Here is an 18,738-nt window from a genome sequence, read left to right on the forward strand (position 1 = left end):
TCTTGTTTTGTTTGCCTACGATTTGCTCAGTTTGTTTTTCCTTATATATAGAGTTGTAAATAATGAGAGGCAGTAAGGAAGTGGATACAGAGTACAGGTAAGCTTTCAGGGAGGTCTTCAGCTTGTGGGGACTTGGGATCTCTGCCAGTTCAGCTATTTTTAAAAATTAAATACAGAGGGGACAGACAATGGGAGGAGGGAGGGAGGGGAGGGGATGACTCAAAATCTGCTTTGTTTCTCAGTCAATTGCTGGCCTATGAGTGCAAAAAGGTTGCCAAAGTTGCCCTAGATTTTGTACTTTTTGAAAGGGAAAACAATCGATTTATGTTTACCTGTTCCACTTCATTCAGGATTTTACATACCTCTACCGTACCTCCCCTCAGCTGTCTTTTCTCCAAGCTGAAGAGTCTTAACCTCTTAACCTTTCCTCTTATGAGAATTGTTTCATCCTCTTTATCATTTCGACCACCTTTCTCTCTACATTTTCTGATTTTGCTGTATCTGTTTTGAGATGTGGTGATTAGAATTGAGCATATCAGTCAAGTTGAGGTTGTACACAATGGAGTGATATAGAGGCATTATGGTATTCTTTGCTTTATTCTCTATTTCTTTCCTAATAATTCCTACCATTCTGTTTGCTTTTTCGGCCACCGCTACACACTGAGCAGAAGATTCAATGCATGTGCCATCTGGCATCTCACATACTTATAGCATGAGCTGATTTTATACGAGCCCTTTTCTGTACATAAATCAGCATTTTATACATGGAAAATATTTATAAAATGACCTGCTAAAGTTTTTCCTCCCATTTTCTATATATGGAAAAGAATATTTACCAGCCGATATTCAGCCGGCAGCAGGTAGTGTTTTTTTTTGTCTGCCACTGGCACTAAAACTGGAAATTCAATGCCAAGCTGTGTGGGCTTCGGCATAAAATTCCATTTTTTTTTAAAGCCAGCTGTTGCATGACCAGTTAGTTAATAGGACACACCAGAAGAGGAACGAAATGTTCTGCAGTGCAGAAAGCAGTCCAAAGAAGAGCAGAACACACGTCTAATATGATAAAAGGCTTTACTTGTGCCACTCTATAAAATGTCCTGACGTGGCCATGTTTCACCTCACTAAAGGCTGCGTCAGGGGCTAAACAGCTGTTGTGGTGAAAACATAAAAACATAGAATAAATCATATAACTTAAAATACCAATCCAGAATATCAAAAATTATTAAAACATCTTCATAAAACATGAATTAGGAACAACCGTCAATAGATTATTAGAGGCAGGGTCAAACAGCATAGGTTAGTTATTATTATTTATTGCATTTGTACCCCACATATCCCACCTATTTGCAGGCTCAATGTGGCTTACAGAGTGTTGTTATGACATAGTCATGACAGAATCTTAGATACAATCAGTAATAATCAGAAGATGTAAGAGGGAGTAGAGAAGTAAGTGTTAGATAGGGTGGTTTAAGAGGTGTATTTTAATACTTGAGTGGGATGGGTAGTGAATTGAGTTGTTAAGGGTTCTTTTTGTAGGCTTTGTTGAAGAGATGTGTCTTCAAAGATTTGCGGAAGTTGGTTAGATTGTCCATGGTTTTCAAGGCTGTGGGTAGTGCGTTCCATAACTGTGTACTTCTGTACGAGAAGGTAGTGGCGTATCCTTGCTTATATTTAAGCCCTTTACAGCTGGGGAAGTTCAGGTTGAGGAATTTGCGGGCTGATCTTTTGGCATTTCTGGGTGGCAGGTCTACTAGGTTTAACATGTAGAGTGAGGCATCTGCGTGTATGATTTTGTGTACGGTCGTACAGATCTTAAACTCAATGCGTTCCTTGAGAGGGAGCCAGTGTAATTTCTCTCTTAAGGGTTTCGCACTTTCGTATTTAGTTTTTCCAAATACGAGTCTGGCTGCGGTACAAACCAATAGAAGTTAAATAAAAACCTTAGAGACGTACTATTAAAGCATGGTTGCTTAATAAAGCAATATTAGTAAAACTCATCAGGAGCAATATTAATATGTAAAACAAAATGATGTGCATAAAGGCATAACTAAAACTGATATTATTTGTTCAGGCACATTTGAATTAGTGGAACTACTGTGATTGGACAAAGGTGGGCTCTATTTAACTTATTATGGGCTTTCATAGGGCAATTTCTGGAAACACGGTTAATTTGAGTTTTCCATGAGAAAGGGTTTAAAGATGTATGCGATCAAGACTTTTTGGTCTATTCTAATTTACATATTAAATATGTCTATAATTGTTCTTTCACATTGAAAGTGTAGAGTATGTTGTGTAGCTCAGTGAGTAATTACTGGAAGAAACAACATAGTTGAGTTTAAAGACGGTTTGGACAAGTCTTGGAAGAAAATGTCAATAGACTGTTGTTAAGGAAAGCTGCTTATCCCCAAGGTTAAGTAGAATGAATCTTGCTACTTTTAGGGACTTTTCCAGGTCCTTGTGACCTGGACTGGCCTCTGTTGGAAGCAGGATACTGGGCTAGATAGATCCTTGGTCTGACCCAGAATAGCAATTCTATACGTGTAGAGAAGGCATGCTTGGGGAGAAATTAGGTAGGAAAGAGTTATGATTTACTCACATATTTTATGACATACTTGCCTGTGCATATAAACTATGTGCTGTTATTTACATCATTACTTGAGTAGACATCATATCCACGTCTTCAGTCTAGGTGTGATTTCTGCAGAATTTGTGTTAGCGTTTTATGAATCTTTGTCATATGGCCAAAACAAAGTATTTAGCAGAGGTAGCACCGATCAAAGACATTCACAATACACAGCACTAATGTATTTCTGTTCAATATTTTCAATTAAGAAAGCAGGCTTCAAACTAATACATTTTCTTCTGTCTTCAGTGATGACTCGTTTCGCAAGAGCTCAGATGCCCTTGGCTCGCCTGCCTCCTCTTCAGTCAATAACAAATTTTAATCAACAACAATATTTACTACTTCTTTTTATATATATATTTCAACTTTTACATAAAATCACTCAGGTTTGAGCACTTAAGGCTGTACTTAAACAGTACTTAGCTTTTGTTCATAAGCTGGACCGCTTGCTGACATGCGGCATGTTTCGCAATCTTGCTGCATCAAGGTTTGGTCCGCTGCCAATGTCCCATCTATTAACTATATCTTAAACTAGTTGTCCAAGTGTACTTATAAAATAGAGGTACCTTCCTGCCTTGTTACTTAAGTGCCTTGTTATAAAATAACTCTTTACAAATAGGCCCATTTTGTTTTGGGACAGTAATAGAGAAGAGTTGAAATCCTGGAATGGATATCTACAAGTTCCTACTTGAAATGAGGTGGCCTAGTGGGTAGAACAGTTGATTTATTATTATTCATGGGTGGTGGGTTCAAATCCCTAGGAAATCAAGTACATTATCCATATAGAATATGCACTCTAAGAAGTTTTACGTTTCTGCCAGGTACTTGTGACCTGGATTTGTCACTGTTGGAAACAGAATACTGAGCTTAATGGACCATTGGTCTGACCCAGTATGGCTGTTCTTGTTGTAACCCATAGAGGGTTTAAATAAAAAAATGTACCTGGCTCCGGGGTCGTAGCGTCAGCTGATGGGGAGATTTTCGGCTGCGTTCGCTGCACCAGCAAGTTCGCTGTACCAGCATGTTTTTTTTTTCACATGACAGGGACCAGCATGTTTTTGGCGCGTCGGCGCATCGGCGCGTCGGCGCGTTGGCGCTACGGCGGCAATAGTGAGGCCGCATCGAGGAGCAGTGAGGAGGAGTGAAGAGAGGAAGCCTGAAGAGAGTCTGGACTCTGATTGGCCATGCGTCAGAGTCTGACGTCGACGTAATGACGTCACACTGACGCAGGGCCCGAGGATTCCTTCTCTTAAGGGAACCGGCTCTATTTTAAGGTATCGAGCCGGTTCCGAAATTAAAATAGAATCGGCGTGGGACCGGAGGAAGAATGGGGGAGTGCTCCGGTGCACTCTCCCAGCGTTTTTTTTGTTTTAATAAGGTGGCCAGTCACGTTGTGGGCGCTGCACGCGCCAGGTTGAAGAGGAGGAGAGCTGAGTGCATCGGAGGGGGCACGAGCCGCTGCTGGCTCGTGGAAGAGAGAAGCAGGAGGCTCGTGCCACAAGGAAAAGAGGATTTTTGGGCTGAAGGAGCCACAAGGTACAAATATTTGTTTTTAATTGAACAGCTGTGTTTGTGTAGATGTTTAAAAATTGTTTAATTGAGTCTAAAAAGGCTGTGGTTTTAAAAATAAAGAGATTTAATGGGGCAGGAGGCTCGTGCTTAAGGCACGAGCTCGGGGAGGTTAAGTAAAGATTCTAAACTGTCTTTAGGGACAGTTGGGTGGGTATTAAGCTGCTGAGAGGACGCAGGTGTCAGAGTCCCTCAGAAAAGTTAAAGAAATTACTTAACAGTGAAGAAAAATTGTAAATTGTGATTGGATGTAGTGTGTGTGCATGCACAGAATCGTAGCAGTTAATTACAAAGAGCCCGCGGGTATTTTTGGCTCTGAGGTTTGTGAGTGAGAGACTGAGCTGGAGGTAGTTCATCTAAACTTAAACTTTACTACCTCAATTTTGCCCAGTTCCTGAGAGCTCAGATTAATAAATATTTATTTTGACCTGAGGTGACCTAAAAAGTTCATAATATGGGCTCAGATAAAAACTGAAGCACAGAGGTGTTATCCTGAATAGCTGGATCAGTGCCTTAATATTTGAGTGTGCTGTTTTTATATTAATAAGGAAGAAAAATACAGACATTACCTGTTTTAAAGAAAATTGAATTGGAACTTATATATAAAGAGGGATGTGCTGTAAAATAAATAAATAATCCAGATAAAGTTAAAAATAATTCTAAGAAAGTTATTCTGAATTATATGTTTAATGCCTGAGAGCTGTTAACAGGTATAAGTTTAAAAATCAGATTACCACAAAATCTGAAGTTTATATATTTTTTTTCAAAAATCTTTTGAGGGTGGGTTATAGCTTAGGGATACCTAATTATATTTTTATTTACTTGGGGTAGCTAGCAAATAGGAAAAATATTAATATACTAATGGAATGCATAGGTAGGGAATAGGTTTTCTTTCTTTAAGTTCTTTGAGATAGAGTAGTAGGAGTTTGAAGCGGATCTGCTATCAAGTACAAGCTAGTCAAATCTTCTATCAAACTCATGCTGGCCAGTGAAGACGGAAGTCCATGCCAAGAAAGAAGAGGATAGAAGATCAAGGAAGTATCCTTTGGTCCTTCATTATTAACCCTAGAGAAAGAGACTTATCACTAAACAGGGGGGAGAAGTAAAGCAAAGCTACCGATTTTATACTTACCTTGCATGCACGACTGGAAGAGAACCTGAAAGAAAAAGAACAAAGCAAAGAATCAGCCCTTACAATTTCAAGGAGAAAAAAAATATTAAGCACTGTTTATGTAAAATTTGATGTGATAGCCGATGTTTTTTTAAAGAGAAATACTTATCTGACAAATTGTCTTTAAGCGTTGCTGGAGCGAATATTTGTTATTTTCCTAACAAGAAAAAGAAAAAAATGTTATAACAAATCACTTGCAAGTCAATAAATGTAATTTATTTCCGAATTCAATATTCGTTTAACTGAGTTTCTTATTTAGTTTAATTTCCCTTCTTGTTTTAGAAACAAGAAAGCGAGGATAGTTTTTAATGATTGAATCTCACCTCTGTTAGTCTGACAGGGGGTCATCTGAGGTATTGCTAAGGTATTTGTAGGGTGAGCCCTTGTTTCCGGAGGTGAGGTCACATTGTGAAGCACTCTGTAAAGCTGAGTAATACTGTGATAATGTAAAGGGTTCCACTATGATGTTGTTGTTGACAGGAATGACTATTTTTGTCCATCAGTAACAATACTTCATCAAAGGGATTAAATTACAATCATCAAAGCGATTAAATTACCATTGGTGTCCTGGAGGGATAATAGGAATTCTATCTGAAATAAGGTTAAGCATGATTTTACAAGACAATTGAAATAGACAGAAATAGGGTAAAAAAGCACAGCATGATATTATACACTAGAAATACAGTTTAGGTGTAACTCCAGTCATGCAACAGACAGGCATTCTCTTCCAATATTTCTGACGCATGGTTGGGAGCTCTGGCAGAGCCAGCGCTTCTCCTGCCTCTTCGCCCCAGATGCCTGCACTCAAAATTGGCCTGAAATGGCTGTGAAGGACCCCCATCTGCAACTGCCGTGGACACCGTGGCTCAACCCCTCGGCAGAACCAGGGCGCCTCCTGATCTTCTCCCACATTGGGCTCTTCCTCCCCAAATAAAATATTTTAAAACATTTTAAACCTCCGGTTGCATTTCATTTGAAGGTACCCAATATATATAAATCTAAAATAAATAGATTTTATAACTTTTATAATATGTAGAGAAAAGTCATTGCTTACAGGAAGAAAGTAGTACATCTTTCTTAGGCTAGAAATTTAATAGCCATGGCGAAATATTGTAAGCCACATTGAGCCTGCAAATAGGTGGGAAAATGTGGGATACAAATGCAATAAATAAATAAATAAACACTGCAGCTAGAATCATGTTTACTGTAGGACAACAGCTGCTGCAACACTCTCTGGATGAAATATGAGATATTAATAGAAACATGACGGCAGATAAAGGCCATATGACCCATCCAGTCTGCCCATCCTCTGTAACCCCTAATTCTTCCTGTTCCTAAGCGATCCCACCAGGGGCGTATCTGCGTGGGGCCTCAGGGGCCTGGGCCCCCGCAGATTTCGCCCTGGACCCCCCTACCGCTGCCAACCCTCCCCCTCCGTTGCTCGCCTACCTTCGCTGGCGGGGGACCCCAACCCCCGCCAGCCGAGGTCCGCGTCCTCCTGCCGCTGCCGGCTGCCTTTGGTCCTTTAATTCTTCCATTGAAGCTGGCGCCGACGAAAGTTTCTTTTGAGTCTGACGTCGCTGCACGTTGTACGTGCAGGACGTCAGACTCAGAAATTGTTTCTGAGTCTGACGTCCTGCACGTACAACGTGCAACGTGCAGCGACGTCAGATTCAAAAGAAACTTTTTCGTCAGCGCCAGCTTCAATGGAAGAATGAAAGGACCAAAGGCAGCCGGCAGCGGCAGGAGGACGCGGACCTCGGCTGGCGGGGGTTGGGGTCCCCCGCCAGCGAAGGTAGGCGAGCAACGGAGGGGGAGGGTTAGCAATGGCAGCGGCTGGGGGGAGGGGGATCGGCAATGGCGGCGGCGGCGGCGGGGGGGGGGGGCTATAATGTGCCCCCCCTCTCTGGCCCTGGCCCCCCCTACCGCCGCAGTTCAGATACGCCCCTGGATCCCACATGCTTATCCCATGCCTTTTTAAATTCTGGAACAGTCCTCGACTCCACCACCTCCACCGGGAGGCCATTCCACACCTCCACCACCCTTTCTGTGAAATAATACTTCCTTAGGTTACTCCTAAGCCTATTCCCTCTTATCTTACGCCCCATCATTCCAGAGCTCTCCTTCATTTGAAAAAAGTTCTCTTCTTGTACATAAATGCCCCTGAGATATTTAAACGTTTCTATCATGTCTCCTCTCTCCCTCCTCTCTTCCAGCGTATACATGTTGAGGTACCTAAGCCTGTCCCTATAATTTTTGCATTCAAGACCGTTTACTAATTTCGTAGCCTCCCTCTGGACCGACTCCATCCTGTTATTTTTGTAACATTATCTTCATTGTTTATGTACTGCACAATTTTCATACTATAGGGCTCAAAGCGAATTAAAAGAAAACCTGCAACGTTTTCACATTACATGGACATGTTTTCCGAAGAAGGCGTATTGGGTAATATCTGAAAAGGCAACAGGAGGGAAAAGGGATTAATGTAAAGAAAGTTGCACATGAGGTCAGAAAGGTATAGGAGTGTGTGTGTGTGTATTTTTCCTCTTTTGGAAGGACACAACATCCAGAGTTATGAGGTGAAAATTATATTTGTCATAGTTCTATTCAGTATTATTTCATAATATTACTGATGAAAATTTCTTACAGATTCCAAATTTACATATCACATGCTGACTTCAGATACATACATCCATTTACACCAATAAAAACATGGCGTAAATCCCAGTGATCATTGTGCTATATAGTACCTTCCTTGGGTAGAGATTACAGTCTGAGCATAAGCATATAGATGTGCTATGTCACATATGTAATGGAGATGGCACTTGAACCTGGACCCCTCCCCCCCCCCCAGATTTTACAGATCTGTGCTTAAGCCACAAGACTATCAGAATATTAAAATTGAACAATTATTGTGTACTGTTCAGCGTAATTCTGATGAGTTATAAGAAAATATCTGATTTGCAGGTTTTCTAGTCCTGGACAGAAGGCTGACGCACAAGAGGCAACATTAATCACCCATGAAAAAAGTCAAGACAACATGATAGGTGACAGCACAAAGGAAAAAGCTCCACTCCATCCACCTGCTGAGGCAGAAGATGATGGACATTTGCAGGAGAAACCAAAATATAAGCAGTGCCATAAGGACATCCGGACAGACCCATTTAGAGAAAGAAAAGATGTGAAGTCTGAAGGCAAGCTAGATCCTCAAGTGATCAAAGCAGGGAAACCTCAGATACTTTTTTGTAAACCGTCAGTGGAGAGGAAGGTTGTGGAAAAAGCTGAGCTTGAGTGCAAGGATCTGACTCCTTCAAGCAGTACGGAAAAGGATGGTAGAAGTGAGGCCGCAGACATGGGACAAAGCTTCCAAGAGCCACCAGAGGCTACAAAAATACTGGATAATGATAGAAATGGTCTGAACCCACAATCAGAAGCCCCACTCATAGATGGGATGGAGAGTGAGACAAAGCAGACTACAGGCCCCAGCACAGTATCTGAGACAGACACAGTTGTTATTGGTAAGTGTTCTGTTTACTGAAATACAGCGGCACAGGATGCTGGGCTTATACACATCCATACTTATGGGCTGATGATCAGAAACAAATGTTGGCGCTAGAGGCTATTAGCGTCATACTAGCACCTGCGTTTGCTACCACCCCATGATCAGAGCTCCTGAGCGCATGAAACAACATTGATGCACTGTCCACGGCAAACCCTATGCCAGCCCAGAGCTGGCGTTAGGGATTGCAGACCATTGAGGAGGAATGGTGAGCCCTGTCTAGCATGCATTTGCATGTTAGCAAGCCCCCCATTCCCCCTAATATAAACCCCCTCACAGGAGCAGGAACCCCAACCCTCCCCACCCCAAGCCAGCGACATGGAGGCTGGAGCCCCCCGACACAACTTCTCCAGCCCTCCTAACCCCCCCTCACATCCCCCAGAAAAGCCCTGGTGGCCCAGTGGGCTGCAAACCAAGCCCCCCCCCCAACCTGGTGGTCCAGCAGCCCTCTTCCCTTCCCCTGTACCTTTGTTGGAAGAAGGAGTAATACACTCCCAGCACCGCCTTGAAAATGGTGGCACCCTGCCCTGCCCAGTGCATCCTGGGATGCGCTGGGCAGGACTTCACACCATATAAGGGAGTCTCCCTGTTCCAGCGCTATTTTTAGAGTGTTGTTTGGAACAGCCCGGGACTTTTGATCATCTAGGCATTACACAGGGACTGCTAGCAAGGTGCAATGTTATGAAAATTCCAGACATGCATAGATATATTTGCACCTATGTCATATTAACCATTTACAAGGAACCAGTAAATTAGTGTTCCTACCAGAATAAGACTATGGTGGTTGTTCAAGAAGACTTTAGAGGGCTTGGTTAGTGCAGTAAGCTGAGAACCAGCAGAAGTGGGTTCAATTCCCACTGCAGCGCCTTCTGACTATGGGGAAGTCACTTAACTATTCATTGCAGCAGGTAGAAAATAAATATTTGTATAATAAATAAACTGCTTTGATTGTAACTATAGAAAAGCAGTGTAGCAAATCCCTTCTATTCATGATTTGCATACATATTTTACATACATGGATAAAATCCCCTTTTAGAAAGCTGATATTTATATGTGCAAATCCATAGTATGGAAGCTTATTTGAAGAGGGTGTGGTTTGGGTATGAGATGGGTGGGGCTTGGATGGGACTAAAATTTACATGAGTAATCCCTATTTCAGAATGGGAATATATATGTATGTGGGAAAATCACACATTCGGATTTACACCTACCCAAATGCAGATATAGGTTTAAAAATAGCTCCTCTCAGCCAACACTTTACAAGTGGGATTAAGGGGGCTAGCTTTCTTATTCCCCCATTGCCAATTTCCTCTTCCATATAGTACAAAAAATTAAAAGATTGCAGACTCTATAGGAAATTAGCAGCAGACACAAATGTAGCTTTGCAAAATTTTATTCTGGCATTTATATAATCCACTTAAGTATCAAGTTCAAGGCAGAGAATGATCACATATTATGAGCAGGTGCATTCTATGTCCCTAGAGGGTTCACAATCTAAGTTTTTGTACCTGCGGCAATGGAGAATTAAGTAACTTGCATAAGGTTCTGCAGTAGGAATTGAACCCAGAATAGCAGGATCAAAACCCACTGTACTAACCATTAGGCCATATAAGCGTTGGCAGTTATATGTGTAAGTCGGTTCGGTATTTGATAACTTACAAATGTAAGTTGCTGAGTTTCTTCCATTGATTTTTTTTCCACATTTATAATTGTAAAATGCCACCACATGCATGTGCACTCTTGCATGTATTTCAGAACATTCTCTACATTGGTAGAGTCTTTTCTAAAATACTACTGGAACTGTGCACGTCTCGATCTGGACATATCAGTTCTGATTTCTACATTCACCTTCTTGGGTAAAACAGTGTGGTAGCCATGTTGGTCCACTTTTAAAGGTAAGATTGTCATTGGAATGCTTTTATGTTTCACTTGTATATTTTGTTTGTCAGCTTTTATTCATTTCTGACCCGAGGAAGACGGTATTGCCTTTGAAAGTTAGTAAAAAAATGTATTAAGTTAGTCCAATAAAAAAAAGCCTTTTTACTTTCATTCTTTGGAAAGCCTGGTTCTCAAATCAGGGCCTGAGCTCAGAATGACAATAGGGCAATTGGCATTGCAAGGCTTTTCTGATTATATTTTACCTTCTGTTATTCCATAAGGGGTCTCTACAGAAAATTCTAGAAAGGATTCTTGTCTGCAAACAGCAGATAAACATTCAGATAATTCTGTGCTGTAATCATTGTCCCCTAATTAACAGAGCAGGCCAAGTAATTCACATACCATAGTAAGTCTCTTTGATGAGAGTCCAGCTGGAGCCTGAGGGATTTCATGAGGCTCTCTATGTGTTAGCAACATGAGATTATTCGTTTGGCAATCAGAAAAAGGTTGGCCTTGATGAACCTCTGGTCCTCTTTCAATGTGAACCAATTACTGTATTGGTTGGGGTTAACTAATCACTCTTTTTTTAATCCTTGAATTTAAAGTTCACTTCTTCATAATCTCTTTCAGAAATTCAAAAAGGTAGGACCTTGGTATTTTGCTGGACCCTACATTGACTTTTGAGAGTCAGTTTAATTCTTTGATGAAAATAATTGTTTGGAACTTGAGACAATCGAGAAGAATATGAAAATATCTTTCTCTGCATCAATTTGGGTTAGTAGTTCAAGCGCTGGCATTAAGCCAGCTCGATTATTGTAATTTGCTGTACGTTAGGTATTCTAGATTATTGCTCTGTAGACTACAGATGCTCCAAAATACGACAGCGAGATTGATTTCTCAGGCTTCAAAATGGGATAGTGTAACTCCCCTCCTTAGGCAGCTGCATTGTCTGCCTGTGTTTAAACTATGTGTGCTGGTGTTTAACATCATGTATGGGATGTCTCCTGCACCATTAATGTCAACACAGCACTATCTTTGTTTTTGTTAAGGAAAGGTCTTTGAGCGGAAAGTCAGTTAAAACTGAATTTTCCTTTGATGTTTCAGGTGAAATACAAAAGCAAATATGTTTTGTTAATTGCCTACCAGGTAGTTAGAATTTGGATTTTTTTTTTTACCTAATGGGGTTAGATTAGAAACAAATTATATAAGATTTAGGAAGAAATTGAAAGCTTGTTTATTCACTCACTATTTGGGCAATTAGACTTAGAATATTCTGTATTCCGAGAAATTTGTAGGCTGTTTGTATATTGTAATTTCCCAGTCTAAGATGACTGGTTGTTCTTACTGTGGAATACAAATATAATTGTAATTTGATCTAAAACAGGGTTTTACATTACCTAAATGATTTGTTTTCAGTCTGCTGTTGAAACAAGCAGACTGAAACAAAATCATTTATTTAGTATTCATCTTATGCTTTTCCAATGGTCATTTAAGGTGAGTTACATTCAGGTAGTCTAGGTATTTCTCTGTCCCCAGCGACCTCACAATCTAAGCTTGTACCTGAGGCACTGGTGGGTTAAGTAACTTGGGAGTGCTAGGGGGATTTGAACCCTAGTCTCTCTATCTTACAGCCTGCTGCTACTAACAACCAGGCTCCTCCACCAGTCCCCTGTTTGGTGTATAACTTGGATTCTACTGGGCAGTGGCGTAGCGAGGGCGGCTGACACCCGGGGCGGGTCGCCGCTGTGCACCTCCCTGGGTGCAGCATGGCGCACCCCCCCTTGGTGCGCGCACCCCCCGGAGTGCATTATTACCACTGGTGCTCCGCCCCGCCGAGTGCACGTCATCGCTGGGAGCTGCGTCGGCTCCGTTGGTTCCCTGCTCTCTCTGCCCCGGAACAGGAAGTAACCTGTTCCGGGGCAGAGAGAGCAGGTAACCAGCGGCGCCGACCCCTCCCAGCGGCGTGCACCCGGGGCGGACCGCCCCCCCTTCCTACACCACTGCTACTGGGAATAGGTTTTGACCTACCAACCCCAGAGAGTACACAAAGAATTAGTAAAAGCTCAGAAAAGGGTTCTGGTGGATGGGGGAGGGAGATGCTCTAAGTCCCTGACTGCCTGATCACCCTGGGAGAAACCCCTCACTTGCTCCAGCTTTAGAGAAACTCAAGTACAGTCAGGAAGATATTTTCTTTAAAGCACCTTTATTAGATGTATCCCAAAAAATAATGTACAGTTCAAATAAAGTACTTTCAAAGTTTTTGCAAACTGAGTGGGGTAGCTTATTCAATATGATGTAACCAGGCAGGAGAGGCTCCTGTCCAGTTAAATGGCTTTGGCTAGCTCTGCTGCTGTATTTAGCAGCACTTAACTGACCAGTTAGTGCTGCGGCAATCTGGGAGCAGACTTGGCGTAGAAGAAGGACATACATAGTTAGTGGCGCTTTTCAGTTCGCTAACTGGGTAAGTGCCTAGATAAAGTTAGAACAGCAAAATGGCTGTTCTAACTTTATCTGCTTAGTTATCCAAGCACTGGTCTGAATATAGGCTGGCACCCAGATTACTGCCAGTGGCCGCACATGATCCAGATATTCACTTCTAGTGGCACCCTCATAGTACTCAGGTAGGACTGTGAGGCTGCTGCTAAAGGTCAAGACAGCCATTTTGAATAGGCAGCCACAGCAGTCAGGAGTGAGTGGGCATTGCTCCTGCCTATATGCCCTGCTAGACCACTAGGGACCATCGAGGTAGACCCGAGGGGGGCCTACAGGGGTGGGATGGGGGCTTGGGTCTGCCCTGAATTTTCTTTGGGGGGCAGGGTGGAATGGAGGATCAAGATGGGGGTTCCTGTAATTCTGAAGGGTGGGACAGAAGATCAGAAGGGGAGGGTATGATGTTTGGGAGTGGGAGGAAGGATCGGAAGGGGGATCAAGACCTGTCCAGAAACGCTTATGTGGGTTTTTGCTGATATTCAGCCCAGTATAAGCTTCAACATCTTCCATAGCAGGAATTAGCCCTGGACATTCAGTGCCAGTGTTAGGGCTAGGCCTGTTTCAATCGACTAAGTTACCAAAAGGTGCCCTAAATGAACAAATGACCACTGGAGGGATTAAGGCATAAACCCCCTTATTCCCCCAGTGGTCACTGACTCCCTCCCACCCTCCAAAGCTATGAAAGAGACAGTACATAGCAGCCTCTATGGCAGCTTTAGGTGTTATGGCCAGTCGTATTAGAGCAGCAAGCAGGTCCCTAGAGTAACCTAGTGGTTAGTGCAATAGACTGTAGAGAAGGGGACTCAGGCCTTGTGGTGGAAAGTTATGGCCCACCAAAAACCTACTGTACCTACATATATGTGGCACCTGCAGGCATAAATGCTATTGTAGTGGTGTACAGTTGGGTAGAGTAGGTTTTTTGTGGGCTATGGAGGGCTCACCATAATATAAGGGGGTAACGGTAAGATGTGTACCTGGGACCTTTTATGTGAAGTCCACGGCAGTGTCCCCTAGGGTGCCCCACTGCTCTGCTGGGATTTCTATGTGGCCAGTCTACTAAGAATACTGGACCCCCATACATCCAAATGGCTTGTTTTTGTGGATTTCTCCCTTGGAGTTTTTTTTTTAATGGTCCTAAAAGATAGATTCACTGAGCACAAAAACATCTAGAAAAAGGCCATTTTTGAAACAAAAAGTAGGACATTTTTCTGTTTGAAAATGGCCATGTTTAGTACTAGATTTTTGGACATTTTTTACAAAATGTTGAAAATCGGATTTAAACGTCATATCAAAATGCCCCTCTTAATTTGCAACCATTGAAACATTGCCTTGTGAAGATAGCCTAGTGGCTTGATTCAAAATAGTTCAAGCTTAGTTCTCTTAAAATATCAGGTAATATGGATAACAGAAATTCTTTTCCTTCTATGACTTCCTCTCTGAGTGGTTATGGAATTCCTCTTGTTTCTTCAGTATAAGTTTTAGGAGTTTTTCTCGACTCTGCATTGGCATTTGAATCCTAAATTGCTAAGGCTATAAAGTCTTCTTTTTTGCACTGCATCAAATTAGATCATTCCTTGATCAATCCATGTTGTTTGTTCTTATCCATACCCTAATCATCAACTGAATTGGCTATTGTAATGCATGATAATAATGGGATTCCTCAGTGTACTCTTAACAGATTTCAGACCATCCAAAATACTGCAGTATGATTACTCCATTATGCTAAAATGACTGACCATGTTCCTCCTTTACTCATAGTCATTGTCAGCCAGTAGCCTATAGGGTTAAACTTAAAAATACTAGTGTTGGTGTTTCAGGTTTTTTGGCCAGACAGCTGGCTTCTCTTTTTAATAACCTGCTTTTTCATGAACCATTAGCAGTACTTCACTCTCAGGATGATAGATCATTGTTTATTTCCCCACTCTCTAAAACATGATTGGAGATTACCTGCCACTCAACTTTCTACATTCTGGCTCCATTGCTATGAAATTCTTAAGTGTTTGTGTATTGAATGCTCTTAGGTTAGGTTTGAATCAGGCCTTAAAACGTTTTACTTCTCTTCTGGAATTGGTGACTGAGTTGATGGGTGATTGAGATAGCTGGCGACTTTAAGAACATCAGAATAGCCATACTGGGTCAGACCAATGGTCCATCTAGCCCAGTATCCTGCTTCCAACAGTGGCCAATCCAGGTCACAAGTACCTGGAAGAAACCCAAATAGTAGCAACATTTCATGCTACCAATTCCAGGGTAAGCTGGGACTGTCTATCTCAATAGCAAACCATGGATTTTTCCTCCAGGAACTTATCTAAACCTTTTTTAAACCCAGATACGTTAACTGCTGTTACCACATCCTCTGGAAACAAGTTCCAGAGCTTAACTATTCAATGAGTGAAAAAAATATTTCCTCCTATTTATATGTAACTTTATTGAGTGTCCTTTAGTCTTCAGAGTAAAAAATTCATTTTTACCTATTCTACACCACTCAGGATTTTGTAGACCTCAATCATATTCCCCCTCAGCCATCTCTTTTGAAGAGCCCTAACCTCTTTAGCCTTTTCTCAATTGAGAGGAGTTCCATCCCCTTTATCATTTTGTTGCTCTTCTTTGAACCTTTTTTAATTCCACTATATCTTTTTTGAGATATGGAGGGGCATAATCGAACAGGGCACCCAAGTTTTCCTGAGGGCGTCCTCGCAGGATGTCCCCGCGAAGGAGGCGGGGAAACCCGTATTAGCGAAACAAGATGGGCGGCCATCTTTTGTTTCGATAATACGGTCGGGGACGCCCAAATCTCAACATTTAGGTCAACCTTAGAGATGGTCATCCCTAGAGATGGTTGTCCCCGATTTTCAGCGATAATGGAAACCGAGGATGCCCATGTCAGAAATGACCAAATCCAAGCCATTTGGTCATGGGAGGAGCCAGCATTCGTAGTGCACTGGTCCCCCTGACATGCCAGGACACCAACCGGGCACCCTAGGGGGCACTGCAGTGGATTTCAGAAAAAGCTCCCAGGTGCATAGATAAACCTTGCTTTCGCTACCTCACCACGTCTCCCTCCACTAGTCCGTTCCCCTCTCTCTCCTTCCCCTCATTCCCTTTCCTCCTTTCCTGAAGTTACTATTGAGGAAACTACACTTCTCCTTTCTTCCTCAAAATGTACCACCTGTTCCTCTGATCCCATTCCCACCCACCTTCTTAATGCCATCTCTCCTGCTCTTATTCCTTTTATCTGTCACATTCTCAACCTCTCACTTTCCACTGCGACTGTCCCTGCTGCCTTTAAACATGCTGTGGTCACACCTCTCCTTAAGAAGCCTTCACTCGACCCTACTTGTCCCTCTAATTACCGACCCATCTCCCTCCTTCCTTTTCTCTCCAAATTACATGAGCGTGCTGTTCACCACCGCTGCCTTGATTTTCTCTCCTCACATGCTATTCTTGACCCACTACAATCTGGATTTCGCCCTCTCCACTCAACCGAAACTGCGCTTACTAAAGTCTCCAATGACCTATTACTGGCTAAATCCAGAGGTCAATATTCCATCCTCATTCTTCTTGATCTTTCCGCTGCTTTTGACACTGTCGATCACAGCATACTTCTCGATACCCTGTCCTCACTTGGATTCCAGGGCTCTGTCCTTTCCTGGTTCTCTTCCTACCTCTCCCTCCGCACCTTTAGTGTTCACTCTGGTGGATCCTCTTCTACTTCTATCCCTCTGCCTGTCGGCGTACCTCAGGGTTCTGTTCTTGGTCCCCTCCTCTTTTCTATCTACACTTCTTCCCTTGGTTCATTAATCTCATCCCATGGCTTTTCCTACCATCTCTATGCTGATGACTCCCAAATCTACCTTTCTACCCCTGATATCTCACCTTGCATCCAAACCAAAGTTTCAGCGTGCTTGTCTGACATTGCTGTCTGGATGTCTCAACGCCACCTGAAATTAAATATGACCAAAACCGAGCTTCTCATTTTCCCCCCCAAACCCACCTCCCCACTCCCCCCATTTTCTATTTCTGTTGATGGCTCTCTCATTCTCCCTGTCTCCTCAGCTTGAAACCTTGGGGTCATCTTTGACTCTTCTCTCTCCTTCTCTGCTCATATCCAGCAGATTGCCAAGACCTGTCGTTTCTTTCTTTACAACATCCGTAAAATCCGCCCCTTTCTTTCCAAGCACTCTACCAAAACCCTCATCCACACCCTTGTCACCTCTCGTTTAGACTACTGCAATCTGCTTCTTGCTGGCCTCCCACTTAGTCACCTCTCCCCTCTCCAGTCGGTTCAAAACTCTGCTGCCCGTCTCATCTTCCGCCAGGGTCGCTTTACTCATACTACCCCTCTCCTCAAGACCCTTCACTGGCTCCCTATCTGTTTTCGCATCCTGTTCAAACTTCTTCTACTAACCTATAAATGTACTTACTCTGCTGCTCCCCAGTATCTCTCCACACTCGTCCTTCCCTACACCCCTTCCCGTGCACTCCGCTCCATGGATAAATCCTTCTTATCTGTTCCCTTCTCCACTACTGCCAACTCCAGACTTCGCGCCTTCTGTCTCGCTGCACCCTACGCCTGGAATAAACTTCCTGAGCCCCTACGTCTTGCCCCATCCTTGGCCACCTTTAAATCTAGACTGAAAGCCCACCTCTTTAACATTGCTTTTGACTCGTAACCACTTGTAACCACTCGCCTCCACCTACCCTCCTCTCTTCCTTCCCATTCACATTAATTGATTTGATTTGCTTACTTTATTTATTTTTTGTCTATTAGATTGTAAGCTCTTTGAGCAGGGACTGTCTTTCTTCTATGTTTGTGCAGTGCTGCGTACGCCTTGTAGCGCTATAGAAATGCTAAATAGTAGTAGTAGTAGTGCATAGCTCCCTTACCTTGTGTGCTGAGCCTCCCAAAACTCCCCAAAACCCACTCCCCACAACTGTACACCACTACCATAGTCCTTAGGGATGAAGGGGGGCACCTAGATGTGGGTACAGTGGGTTTGTGGTGGGTTTTGGAGGGCTCACATTTACCACCACAAGTTTAACAGGTGGGGGGGGGGGGTGGGCCTTGGTCCGCCTGCCTGAAGTGCACTGCAGTACCCACTAAAACGTTTCCAGGGCCCTGCATACTGCTGTCATGGAGCTGGGTATGATATTTGAAGCTGGCATAGAGGCTGTAAAAAATTAAAAAAAAATTTTTTAGGGTGGGAAGGGGTAAGTGACCACTGAGGGAGTAGGGGGAGGTCATCCCCGATTCCTTCCGGTGTTCATCTGGTCATTTAGGGCACATTTTTGTGGCTTGATCGTAAAAAAAAAGGACCAAGTAAAGTCGGCCAAATATTCGTCAGGGATGCCCTTCTTTTTTCCATTATCAGTCAAGGATGCCCATGTGTTAAGCATGCCCCAGTCCTGCCTTCACTATGCTTCCGACACGCCCCCGTGAACTTTGGT

At 42.9% G+C, this 18,738-nt stretch overlaps 1 protein-coding gene across 1 annotated transcript in view; it reads left to right on the forward strand.

Annotated features, from left to right (window-relative positions):
- Window positions 1-18,738, forward strand: part of MYLK3 (myosin light chain kinase 3) — a 179,619-nt gene that overhangs the window by 87,786 nt on the left and 73,095 nt on the right. Inside the window, 1 exon segment of the mRNA XM_030205054.1 lies at window positions 8,331-8,881. Within this exon segment, the coding sequence (XP_030060914.1) occupies window positions 8,331-8,881 (551 nt within the window).

The sequence above is a fragment of the Microcaecilia unicolor genome, chromosome 5 (assembly GCF_901765095.1).
Source record: "Microcaecilia unicolor chromosome 5, aMicUni1.1, whole genome shotgun sequence".
Taxonomy (NCBI): domain Eukaryota; kingdom Metazoa; phylum Chordata; class Amphibia; order Gymnophiona; family Siphonopidae; genus Microcaecilia; species Microcaecilia unicolor.